Source organism: Orcinus orca, chromosome 20 (genome assembly GCF_937001465.1).
Source record: "Orcinus orca chromosome 20, mOrcOrc1.1, whole genome shotgun sequence".
Classification (NCBI taxonomy): Eukaryota; Metazoa; Chordata; class Mammalia; order Artiodactyla; family Delphinidae; genus Orcinus; species Orcinus orca.
The window spans coordinates 49,121,933-49,135,140 of NC_064578.1; the positions used below are offsets into that span (position 1 = coordinate 49,121,933).

The following is a 13,208-nucleotide window of genomic DNA, read 5'->3' on the forward strand; positions in this document are numbered from 1 at the left end:
CAAGTCTGTGCATTTATACTTTTAGTGATTTATAAACTTAGTGAAAATGTCAGCGCCATGAAAGCAGGGATTTTATCTCTTTTGTTCCCTGCTGTATCCCCCAGTGCCTAGCACAGTCCCTGGCACACAGTAGGTGCTCAAGAAATATTGGTAGAATGAATGAATACTGCCATGTTGTCCTCCAATATGTGATTGCTGGGGCAATTTACAGTCCCGCCAGCAATGGGTGAGAGTGCCTGATTCTCCACAATATCACTGGCAGAGGGTATTGTCAGATGTTTTGATCTCTGCTGTTTTGATGAGTTTTTTTTAAAATTGGCATCACATTGCTGTTTAATTTGCAGTTTTCTTATTATAAATGAGGTCAACAGGTGCTTTCCTGTGGTAAAGATAAGTTCTCTCAAGAATTCTCCACACCCCTGAAAGGTTTGAACCCCAGTCCCCTCCCAATGCTGGGACCCCTGGGCCTGGGGTCTCCAGCCTCTGAGACTGTGAGCCCTGAGACAGCATCTACCAGAGCCGTCCTGTGGGTTAGGGCTATACCTGCCCCCTCAGGATTACCCCCCTTCCCCCCTTCCCCCCGACTCAGCTTTAACAACCTGGGCATCCAGTGTGTGAGGAAGAAGGAGATCGAGGCGGCCATTGAGCGGAAGATTCAGCTGGGCATCGACCCCTACAATGGTGAGTCCCCACGCCTAGCCCCAGCATCCTGTCCTCTCAGACCCCTCGCCCCCTCTGCCACCCCTGTCCCCTCGCCTTCTCCAGTATCCGCCATCACCACAGCCCCATCCCTTCCCTGTCCCCCATCCCCCACCAGGGTCTCCACCCCCCACACTCAGCCTTCCCATATCTCTCCTGCAGCTGGGTCCCTGAAGAACCATCAGGAGGTGGACATGAATGTCGTGAGGATTTGCTTCCAGGCCTCATACAGGGACCAGCAAGGACAGATGCGCCGGATGGACCCTGTGCTCTCTGAGCCCGTCTACGACAAGAGTGAGTCGAGGGTGCTGTTCCATTAGGGTTGTCTTTGGCCGCAGGTACCAGAAAGCCCCACATACAATGGCATGAACAAACAGGGAGTTCTTCTTTTTTTCTCAGTTATTAAGGCTGTTCCTGTTGATTCAGCTGCTCAGCTATATCAGGGTGCTGGTTCAGCAGCTCTGTGATTCTCTTGGGCTTTCCCCCATGGTCAGGAACTGGCTGCCACAGCTCCAGACATCATGTCTGTGTTCAAGGCATGATGGGCAGTGACACCCTGTGTGGTGTGCAGGCTGTACACTGCCCAATTCTAAGGGTCAGCATTTACTAGGTAGCCTCTGGGAATGGGGCTTTCTGGTGTTGCAGAATGCACAACCAGGACAACTATACTAGGTAGCCCTTGAGAAGAGGCAGCATGAGTAATAATCTCTCTCTCTTTCATAGAGAAAATATTCCTCAGAATCACCCTGGTAGATATCTCCTTATGTCTCATTGGACAGAACTTGGTCCCACGGCCACCCTTAGTTGCAAGAGAATCTGAGAAAGCAAGTATCTAGGTTTTTCATCCTCTGTAGAGAGGTACAGGTATGGAAGAGGAGATTGGGAATGGCTGTTAGATTTTAGCCAGCCTGCAGTGACTGCCACAAGCATCAAAATGGGCAGGGATATTCACTCAATCAGGACTTTTATGGGTGCAGGGGATAGAATCCCAACTCAAATAAGGAAAAAAAGAAGAATTTGTTCCATTAACTAAAAATATCCAGAGGTAGCACAGTGCTTCAGGTCTGGCTGCATCCAGGTTCTCAGTGATGTCATTAGGGATCTCTTTCCATCTCTCAGCCCATGCTTCCTTTATGTTAGAGTCACTCCTGGCAGGGCCCTCCCATGCAGGGGCAAAATAACTGTACGCAGCTCTAGTCTTACATCCTACCAGCATGACACTTCTCCCCTGCTCCCAAAGAGAGATTCTCTTACTCAGCATTTTTGCTCAAAGTCCCAGGGCTGTCTCTCATTGGCCTAGTTTTAGTCATGTCCTCCTTTCTGACTAATCAGCTGTAGCCAGAAGGAGGCGATGCTGTGATTGGCCAGGTCTAGGGCAAATGATCACTGCTGAGCTGGGAGTGGGCTCCGCCCTACCCAATCCCCATGACTGAGGTGGGGGGTGGTTCCTTAAAGGAAAACTGGGGGGGCTGTTAACAAAAGAAGGGCCAGGACTGCTAGACTGGCAAAACAACATGTGTCCACTACAAGTTTCAGGCCATTAGCTCTCATCTAAGACTCATCCCTGACTCCTGACCCCACCAACCCCTCCCTGAGGTCTGAGGGTCTCCCTTTTGGGCAGACACTCACCGGACCTCAGCACGGAGGACTCATGATCGTCCATTAACCCCTCCTGCCTGGGCATCTTCTTTTTCCACCTGGACCACAGGTTCCAGAAGGATCAGGCACCCTGGCTTCTCCATTTCCCACCTCTCCACACCCCAGGGTGGGCACCCATGGGGTACCTGGTAAGGGTTTGATGACTGAATTCTCGTTTTTTCTGTGTGCCCCTTCCTCTCCTCTTTCCCAGAGTCCACAAACACGTCAGAGCTGCGGATTTGCCGAATCAACAAGGAGAGCGGGCCGTGCACGGGCGGCGAGGAGCTCTACCTGCTGTGCGACAAGGTGCAGAAAGGTGAGGGGCCTGGGGCAGCAAGTGGGCGGAGTGGGGTCTGCCGGCTTGCAGGGGCAGCTGGGGAGCCCGGAGGATGAGAGGGTGAAGAAGAGCCAGTTAACCAGGGGAGCCGAGTGGAAGGGTCCAGAGCTTTGGTTTTGGAGGCAGACAGAAATAGCCCATTGATTCATTCACTCACTGAGTCACTCGCTCACCTGCTCACTCATTCATGAACAAAGAAGGAGGCACAAACAAACAGTGCTGGCCTGCGCTGGGTACCTGGCAGGCCTTGCCATCATGAGTTCCGGGGGGACTCTGGTATTAAAATCGTGGAGGTGCATAAATAAGTGCTTTATGACAGTTGGATCAGGGCTACGAATGGAGAAAATGGACGATGTTTCCCCATCTGTTCAAATGTCAAAACCCTTTTTCAAATAGGGTTTTTGGGATTTTTTGTTGGTTTTTAAAAAAAGTTTTTGCCCCGCGGCCCCTGCATTGAAAGGGCGGAGTCTTAACCACTGGACCAATTAAAAACAGGATTTTTTTAAAAAGAAAAAACAACCCAGGATTGCCTGGGGGGGAGCTTTCTCTTTTTTCTTTTTTTAATATTTATTTATTTATTTGGCTGCGTTGGGTCTTAGTTGCAGCACGTGGGATCTTCGTTGCTGCATGCGGGATCTATTTTTTGTTTTTAATTCCACATTTATTTATTTAAATTTTATTTATTTTTGGCTGCCTTGGGTCTTCGTTGCTGCGCGTGAGCTTTCTCTAGTTGTGGTGAGCGGGGGCTACTCTTCATTGCGGTGCCCACGGGCTTCTCATTGCGGTGACTTCTCTTGTTGTAGAGCACGGGCTCTAGGCACGCAGGCTTCCGTAGTTGCAGCACGTGGGCTCAGTAGTTGTGTCTCGCGGGCTCTAGAGCGCAGGCTCAGTAGTTGTGGTGCACGGGCTTAGTTGTTCCGTGTCATGTGGGATCTTCCCAGACCAGGGATCGAACCCCAGGCCCCCTGCATTGGGAGCATGGAGTCTTAGCCACTAGACCACCAGGGAAGTCCCTCTCTTTCATTGTATGTATCTTTTCTCTATCCTTTGTATCTTCTATCATGTGACTCTATTATAAATAACATCACCACCAACAGAAGAGCAAACATTTGCCTTGCTTTTTTTTTTTTTTTTTTTTTTTTGCGGTACACGGGCCTCTCACTGTCATGGCCTCTCCCGTTGCGGAGCACAGGCTCCGGACGCGCAGGCTCAGCGGCCATGGCTCACGGGCCCAGCCGCTCTGCGGCATGTGGGATCTTCCTGGACCGGGGCACGAACCCGTGTCCCCTGCATCGGCAGGCGGACTCTCAACCACTGCGCCACCAGGGAAGCCCTATCTTGCTCTTATTTTATTTTAATTTTTAAAAATAAATTTATTTATTTTATTTATTTATTTTATTTATTTATTTTTGGCCGTGTTGGGTCTTCGTTGCTGCGCGCGGGCTTTCTCTAGTTGTGGCAGGTGGGGGCTACTCTTCGTTGCAGTGCGTGGGCTTCTCATTGCGGTGGCTTCTCTCATTGTGGAGCACGGGCTCTAGGCACGTGGGCTTCAGTAGTTGCAGCACGTGGGCTCAGTAGTTGTGTCTCGCGGGCTCTAGAGCGCAGACTCAGTAGTTACGGCACACGGGCTTAGTTGCTCCGCGGCATGCGGGATCTTCCCGGACCAGGGCTCGAACCCGTGTCCTCTGCGTTGGCAGGCAGATCCTCAACCGCGGTGCCACCAGGGAAGCCTATCTTGCTCTTATTAAGTGCCAAACTCTGTCCTAAGCACTTTGTATGCGTCATTTATTCAATCATCTAATTGCCTAACAGTTCTATGAGGTAGATTCTCTTATTCCCCGTTTACAGATGAGGAAACCGAGGCACAGAAAGATTAAGTAACTTGCTCAAGGTCACAGAGGTAGTCAGGTAGAGACAGGATTTGAATCCAGGTGGTCTGTGCTTCTGGGAGGAAAAATAAAGAAAGGGAGTTGAAAAAAAATCAGGAAGGTGGTGAAAAAGTAGTATCTGGAGATAGATAATGCTGAGGAAGGGGACAGAGAGAGATGGCTGGAGGTGTTGTGGGGCACAGTTTGACTTAGTGGGGCCAGGGAGGACCGCTCTCAGGAGGTGACACTGGAGCCACGAAGAATCTGTGTGGCCATGAGAGAAAGAGTGTTCCAGCAGAGGGAACAGCAAGTGCAAAGGTCCTGTGGTAGGAGCAGGCCTAGTTGTTGGAGGAACAGTGAGGCCAATGGGGCAGGAGGGCAGTGAGAGGGGAGAAGGGGAGGAGAACATGCTACAGCCTCAGGAATCCGCCCACAATCCTTTCTCAGGTTGTATGGTTATATAGTTAACGTCTATCTCCATCCCCACCCTCCCGCCACTGGGTTGTCTGGGCAGGACCTGGGAACATCCTGGTGAGCAGCTGTGTCCCCAGAACCACCCAGTCTAGGGCCAAGCACACATGAGGTTCTCAGGGAAAAAAAAAACAAAAACCTTTTTTTTTTTTTTCCTGATTCTCTCTCTCTCTCTCTCTTTTATTTTTCTTTTTTTCTGCAAGGTTTACTCTTAAAACAAAACATTTTAACCATTTTGAAGTGTATACTTCATTGACATTTAGTACATTCCCAAGGTTGTGCCACCACCACTCTCTAGTTCCAGAACATTTTCATCACCCCAGAAAGAAACCCAGTACTCTTTAGGCAGTGACTCCCTATTCCCCTCTCTTCCAGCCTCTGGCATCCACCAATCTATTTTCTGTCTCTATGGATTTACGTATTTTGGACATTTTATATAATAGAATCATACAATATGTGGCCTTTTATGTCTGGATTCTTTTACTTAGCGTAATGTTATGAAGGTTCATCCATGCTGTAGCAGGTATCAGTGCTTTGTTCCTTTTTATGGCTAATATTCCATATATGGATATATCCCATTTGGTTTATCCATTCTTCAGTTAATGGGCATTTGGGTTATTTTCACCTCTTGGTTATTATGAATAGCGTTGTATTCGACATTTGTGTATAAGTTTTTGTTTGAACACCTGTCTTCAGTTCTTTTGGATATGTACCCAGGAGTTGAAGGTTCTTATAAGATTTTGAATGAACGAGCAAATGGTTATTGGGTGGCTCCTCTGTGCTGGGTTCTGTGCTAGGCAGTGCTGGGACACAGCAGTGACAGAGAAAGCCCCAGCCTCTGCCCTCACACGGCTCTCAGTTCAGAGGGAGGTAGGGAAAGAAAGACAAATTACAAATGTGAGTAATGCTGAGAGGGAAGAAGACAAAGTGCTGAGATTGAACAACAGGAAGTCCAGACATGGTCCGGGCATCTGGGAAGGCTTCCCAGAGGAGGTGATATTTGAGCTCAAATCTGAGGAATGACAAGGAGGCTGTTAGGAGTCTGGGAATTGGGGTCAGGGCAGGGAAACTGTTCCTGCCCTGGGTGAATGATTCCAGGTACATGTGAGTCCTGTTCCGTTACTCACTCACCGACTGATCTCGGGCAGGTGACTTCACCACCCTGAGCCTGTTTCCTCATCCCTAAAATGAGCTGGTGTTAGGATGAGATGGGATCCCACGTACCTAAAAACTACACTACAGAGAGTTAGCATTTACTGAGGATTTCCTGAGTGCCAGACCTGGAGTTAGTATTTTGCATAATACTAATAAAAACTATCATACTTAACATGGACTGAGCACCTATTATGTTAAGCCCTCTTCTAAGTCCTTTTCTTGGAGTGACTCATTTAATCCTCCTAACAACTCTTGTGAGGTGAGTACTATGACTTTCCCTCTTGAAGGTGAAGAAACTAGGCCCAGAGATATCAGTAACTTCCTCAAGCTGTAGCAGCTGGTGGTGAAGAGCTCTAGCCTGCCTGGATCCCCATCTTGGCTCCACCACTTGCTGACTCTGTGACCTTGGACAAGTGACTTAACCTCCCTGTGCCTTTGCTTTCCCCTCAATATAATGGACTTCCTAAAGGTAGTTTTTTCACAGGATTTTTATGTGTCTTAGAGGCAAACCATGTCTGTCCAACACATATAAAGCCTCAGTATATGGAGTTAGTGTGATGAGAGGCAATGCAATAAGACAAGAAAAAGAAATAGTAGGCAGAGTAGCATACTGAATCCCGACTATTCTGCTACCAGCTGTATGACCTTGGGTTAGTCTCTTAAACCCTACAAGCCTCGGTTTCCCCATCTATGAAGTGGGTGTCTAGAAAAGAGTTAACATAGCAGGTCTGAGACTGTTGGTGTTTGGAAGCCCAGCTTACAAGGTTGACCCTTGGCTGGCTTTTGGGAACTTTGAGAGGGCTCCTACCATTCCCTGACTGTTAAGAGTGGCTCACTGTACCTAAACTGTACAAACAATATGGTTTGTGCAGATCATTTGCTTCCCTTCTGGGAGTCTGGAATTTTGATATGTGCCAGTTAGAGGGAGCCTACTTGACCAACTCCCAGTAAAAACCCTGGGCAGTAAGTCTCTAATGTGCTTCCCTGGTAGAAGCATTTCATGTGTGTTGCCACTGGGGGCAGCAGTGTGCGGTGTGCATGTTCTGTGTGAGTCCCCTGGGGAGAACTCTTGGAAGTTGGCACCTGGTTTCCTCTGGACTTCGCTCCAGGCACCTTTCCTCTTAACTGCGCGTGCATATGTCTTTTTCCTGTAATAAATCATAGCCATGAGTACAACTATATGCTGAGTCCTGTGAGTCCCGTTAGTGAATCACTGAATCTGATGGTGGTCTTGGGGGCCCCTGATAAGGTGGAAATATTAAGTCTACCTGCCTTTTGGATTGTTAAAGGATTAGATGAGTGTGTGTGTGTGTGTGTGTGTGTGTGTGTGTGCGCGCACGCGCGCGCGCGTGTGTGTGTATGTCAGTGACTGGCACATGGTAGGTGCTCAACAGAAAGTTAGTTGCCACTATGATTAGTTTTATTATGACTAGTTTTATTCTTAGAAATATTGGTGTTGATTTTGGGGGAGGCTGAGTGAGTTGGGTCTCTGGTGGACCAGTGTCCTGGCTCAGCTGACACCCCCACTTTCCTGCCAGAGGATATATCGGTGGTTTTCAGCAGAGCCTCCTGGGAAGGCCGGGCTGACTTCTCCCAGGCCGACGTGCACCGCCAGATTGCCATTGTGTTCAAGACACCACCCTACGAGGACCTGGAGATTGTTGAACCTGTGACAGTGAATGTCTTCCTGCAGCGGCTTACTGATGGGGTCTGCAGTGAGCCTCTGCCCTTCACATACCTGCCTCGGGACCATGGTAACCAAGGCCACCCAGGGTGACCCACCGCCCCAGAGACTAGGTCTTTGGTCTTGCTTGTGGTGACCCAAAGGGGAAAGGGGAAGTGGCAGAAGTAGAATGCAGGCTCAGAGTTGCACAGACTGGGGTTCAAATCCTGGTCTGCTGCTTACTGGCTGTGAGATCTTGGCTTCTCCTAGCCTCAGACTCCTCCTGTGCAAAATGGAAATAATAATAGTACCCATTTTATGACATTTTGGGACTGTTTAATCATTCCTCCCCTCAGCACGCCTGCTCGTGCCTGGCCCTCGCTGGGTAGTGCTGGGAACGTAGCGGTGACTGAGACAGCTCCAGCCCTACCCTATGAGGCTCATAGTCTTATGGGGAGAGGGGGCACAGATCCATTCCCATACAGTGACAACCAGAGTGGGCAGGGCTGGGATTGGAATTGCTTACAGAACTTGGATTGCCCAGAGTGGGGCACCTGACCCAGCCTTAGGGTTCAGGGAGAGCTTCCTAAAGGAGGGGATGGCTGACCTGAGAATGGGAGGATGACTAAGCAATTCTCCAGGGAAGTGGTAAGAGTTGAGGAAGAGTGTTTTAAGCAGTGGGAACAGCAAGTGCAAAGGCCCTGAGGCAGCATAGTGCCTGGGACGTTCCAGTGTAGCTAGAAGTGGATTTGGGTTTTATTCTGATTAAGATGTGGACATCTATATGCATTGTTTGGGCAAAAACCAGAACAGCATAACAACTTCCCAAATGGTCTCTATAATTAATTCTTAATTAATTCTTATTTTTAATGGATTATTTTGTATGCCTCTGGTATCTCCTAAACAGACAGCTACGGTGTGGACAAGAAGCGGAAACGGGGGCTGCCCGATGTCCTTGGGGAGCTGAATAGCTCTGGTGTGTTCACTCTGCCCCTTTTCACATTCCTCTCCAGGTTACTGGGAGGGGATGACTGACCCCACTGCCCTGGCCCACCCCAGGTTGGGGAGGAAGGGCTGTTGGGATCCAGGGGTCCTCATCTCTGTCTTCCCTCAGACCCCCATGGCATCGAAAGCAAACGGCGGAGGAAAAAGCCGGTCTTTCTGGATCACTTCCTGCCCGGCCACAGCTCAGGTGGGTCCTGGCTCAGTGCAAGCCCCTGCCCGCAAGGTGGGCTGAGGGTGAGCTGCATCCCTGCTTTTCTGGCCTTTTCAGGTCCCCCAGGAGCTCCTACTAGGGCAGTGCCTTACCACTTAGCCAGCAACATAAAGTGGAAAGAATAGTGGTTCTGGACACGGTCTGGAGGCTCTGATCTCCGCTGGGCCATTTACCTGCTGTGTGACCTTCATCAAGTTGCTCTACCTCTCAGATCCTCAGGGCTCCTCTGAAAAGTCTCACCACATACCTACCTCATTGACCTTTTAAAATTTAATGTACTTATTTTTACAGACACTATATAATCACATAACTGCTTTGTGTGTGCTTACTCACTTAATCTGGGTAATCACCCTGGGGGGGTGGGTGCTGTCATCTCCCCCCACGCCCCACCACCATTTTACTGGTGAAGAACTTGAGGCCCAAAGAGGCGATGTCTCTTGCCCAAGGTCACACAGCCAGTCTGAGGTGGGGTGGGGAGCTGCACCTGGGTATAGGTTTAGATTAGTGATGACATGTGAAACCAGTAGTAGGGAGTAGACGGTGGATAAATGGGGGTGGTGTCAGAGCCAGCCAGCCTTGAATTCAGCCACCCTCTGGCCTCTTCTACCGCGGCCTTCGTCTCAACTCACATGCCAGCCTCCAGTTCCCATGAATTCTAACCCTGTCTGGCTGCCATCCAAAGCCCCCCCACTCGCTGACCACTAGCTCTAAGAATGCTGTCCCCAACACCCCAGCTACCCCACGGCGCCCAGCTCCCAGCCACCTGCCAACCACTCAGAGTCTGCTGAGCCTGGACCACTCCAGCCAGTCCCACCTTGAAGGTTTCAGTTATCACCTGTTGTCCCCGCAACCCACTGTAACCAATGCCCAACAGCTCTGCCCCTAGAAACCCCCAATCCTAGTCTATTTCATCAACCTTCGATTCCCAATCCCCAAAGCCTCTGCTTATCAGCCACCTGTCATTCATCCACTTGTTCTATCACCCCGATTTCCCAGTGTCTAAAGTTCCCCTCTCTCATCCTTGTGGCAAAGCTGCCCTGGCACTAGAGTGTGGTGGTTAGGAGCATGGCCTCCGGAATCAGACTGGGTTTGAATTTGAGGACACAGTTTAGCCACTGTATGACCTCTTTGGGCCTCAGTTTACTTAACTTGCAGATGGAGACCCTCCCTCTTAGGGTTCCTTCCAGAATTTAGTGAGATCACATCACACAGTTATTTAGCACAGTGGCTGACATAGAGTTGGTGCCCAGGAGATGTTAGGAACTTGCCAGAAAGCAGGAATGCCACCTGCATTTGTTTAACTGCATTTGATCATGTTTAACTGCATTCATAGCAAAACCCCAAATAACGCTTCAATAGGATAGAACATTATTTCCCCTCTCACATAAACACAGTCCAGAGGTAGGTGGTCCATGGGTGGTTTGGTGGCTGCATGATCATCAGAGACCCAAGCTCCTGCCATGTTCAGCTCATAGTTTCCACCTCATGGTCCAAGGTGGCTGTTGCAGCTGCAGCCATCACGCCCAGATTTCAGCCAGCAGCACTTAGTCACATCAAGCTACAAGGGAGGCTGGGAAATAAGAGTTCCAGCAGCGCAGCGTCTCTTTCTGAGACAAGTGTAGTCAGCCTTTGCTGGTGAGGTTTGTCTTGTCTCAAAAAGAGAGACTCTCCCACAGTGACACTTACCATTTTACTATACAATTTTGGGGCTTGTGACTTCTCCCTTGGGTCTCCCATGGTGTGGATATTTCACTTATCGGGTTGTCTTTATTTTGCTGGGGGGGGGGGCTTTGGAGCCTCCTCTTCTTCCTCATTCTTGGGGAAAACTCCCTAGCACTACAGGAGCATGGTTTCTACCCTGCTTCTGCAACTCACCTGTGGACTGCAAGTTATTTTGCCTGTTTGCTTATTAAATGAGAAGGATCCTAGTTTTAGTTTTTTGAGGAATCTCCACACTGTTTTCTATAATGGCTGCACCAGTTTACACTCCCACCAACAGTGTAGGAGGGTTCCCTTTTCTCTACATCCTTGCCAACATTTGTTATTCGTGTCTTTTTGATGATAGCCATCCTGACAGGTATGAGGTGCTATCTCATTGTGGTTTTAATTTGCATTTCTCTAATGATTAATGATGTTGAGCATCTTTTCATGTGCCTTTTGGCCAAATGTAATGTCTTCTTTGGAAAAATGTCTGTTCAGGTCTTCTGCCCATTTTTTAATTTTAATTTTTAATTTTTGATGTTGAGTTGTATGAACTGTTTATATTTTGGATATTAACCCCTTATCAGTCATATCATTTGCAAATACCATATGACCCAGTAATTCCACTCCAGGTATATATTTTTAAAAAAATGAAAACACTAATTTGAAAAGATACATGCACCCCAGTGTTCATAGAAGCATTATTTACAGTAGCCAAGAAATGGAAACAACTTAAGCGTCCATCAATAAATAAATGGATAAAGAAGATGTGGTACATATACACAATGAAATACTACTCAGCCATAAAAAAAGAAAAAGAAAATTTGCCACTTGCAGCAACATGGATGGACTTGGAGGACATAAGCTTAGTGACAGAGAAAGACAAGTACTGTATGATACCACTTACATGTGGAATCTTAAAATAGAAAAAAGCTAGTGAATATAACAAAAAAGAAACAGACTCACAGATACAGAGAACAAACTAGTTGGTTACCGTAGGGAGAGGAAAGGGAGGAGGGACAAGATAGGGGCAGGGGATTAAGAGGTACAAACTACTATGTATAAAATGAATAAGCTATAAGGACATATTGTACAGCACAGGGAATATAGCCAATATTTTATAATAACTATAAGTGGAGTATAACCTTAAAAAATCGTGAATTACTATGTTGTACACCTGGAACATATAATTCTGTACATCAACAAAATTATTGTAACAAAAAATTACCAAAAAATTGTAATTATTTTGTAATTACAAATGTTTTGTATTTTGTAACTTTGTAATTTAAAAAATTATTGTAACAACAACAAAAAAAGGGAGATAGAGAACGGTGATAGTCCCTACTCAGAGTTTCTTGGCATTTTAAGAGTCCACACCGATAAAGCATTTAGCAACAGAGGGGGCATTTGAGTTAGGGCCTGGCCAGAGGTCGACCCTAAAAGCCCACCATACTTTCTTCTTTCTTCTCATCCCTGCAGGCCTGTTCCTCCCGCCATCAGCGCTGTTGCCAGACACAGACTTCTTCCCGGGCACCGTATCCCTCCCAGGCCTGGAGCCCCCCTGCGAGCCGGACCTCCTGGACGACGGCTTTGCCTACGACCCCGCTGCCCCCACGCTTTTCACCATGCTGGACATGCTGCCCCCAGCGCCACCACTCACCAGCGCTGTCGCGGGCAATGGGGGTGCAGGGGCCGCGGTCGGGGAGCCCCCCGGCACCGAGCCGCTGACGCTGGACTCGTACCAGTCCCCGGGCCCCGGGGACGGAGGCACTGCCAGCCTCGTGGGCAGCAACATGTTCCCCAATCAGTACCGCGAGGCGGGCTTTGGGGGCAGCCTCCTGTCCCCGGGGCCTGAGGCCACGTAGCCCCCGCGGCGCTGGAGGAGAGGCGCTGGGTGGGGAGGGAGGTGGAAGGGGCCGTGCGAACCCAACCAGGATATCCAGCACCCCCCATACCCTTGGGCGGCCCTTGGTCAGTCTTCCGACGTTCTCATCCTTCTGAATCGGACACCTTCAGCGCTGGCGAGAAACTCCGTAGCATCGGTTTCCCCTGAGCCCATTTTACAAGTGAGAAAACTGAGTCTGGAGAGGAAAAGGGGCTTGCTTGGCTCTCAAGCGCTCGCTTGTTAAAGCTGCTGCCTCAGCCCTCACAAGCGGGGGCACCTTCTCCAGGCGGATTCTGTTGTGTACATATGGGAGGAGGGTGCAGATCCCCCGCCCTCCGTCCCCAGGCTTGAAGGTGGGGGGTAGGTTGTTTGTTCTGAGTCTTCCCAATAAAGATGAGATTTTGAGCCTTGGGGGTCTCTTCTCTTCTCCGCTTGAGAAACACCCGCGGCCCTTACGTTCAAAGTCTCCAGGATCTCCTGACACACCGCTTATCTCCTTCAAGCCCCGCCCCTCCCTCCTCGCCCGAATGTAGGCCCCGCCCCTCGCGTGAGCGGAAGCACCGTCCGCGAGGCTC

At 49.1% G+C, this 13,208-nt stretch overlaps 1 protein-coding gene across 1 annotated transcript in view; it reads left to right on the forward strand.

Moving 5' to 3' along the window:
• Nucleotides 1-13,038, forward strand: part of RELB (RELB proto-oncogene, NF-kB subunit) — a 29,740-nt gene extending 16,702 nt beyond the window's left edge. The window contains exons 6-12 of the mRNA XM_049702761.1: nt 590-681; nt 862-993; nt 2,549-2,653; nt 7,707-7,922; nt 8,739-8,807; nt 8,946-9,023; nt 12,228-13,038. Of these exons, the coding sequence (XP_049558718.1) occupies nt 590-681; nt 862-993; nt 2,549-2,653; nt 7,707-7,922; nt 8,739-8,807; nt 8,946-9,023; nt 12,228-12,613 (1,078 nt within the window). The 3' untranslated portion in view covers nt 12,614-13,038. The remainder of the gene's footprint in view (nt 1-589; nt 682-861; nt 994-2,548; nt 2,654-7,706; nt 7,923-8,738; nt 8,808-8,945; nt 9,024-12,227) is intronic.
• The last annotated feature ends 170 nt before the right edge of the window (nt 13,039-13,208 follow it).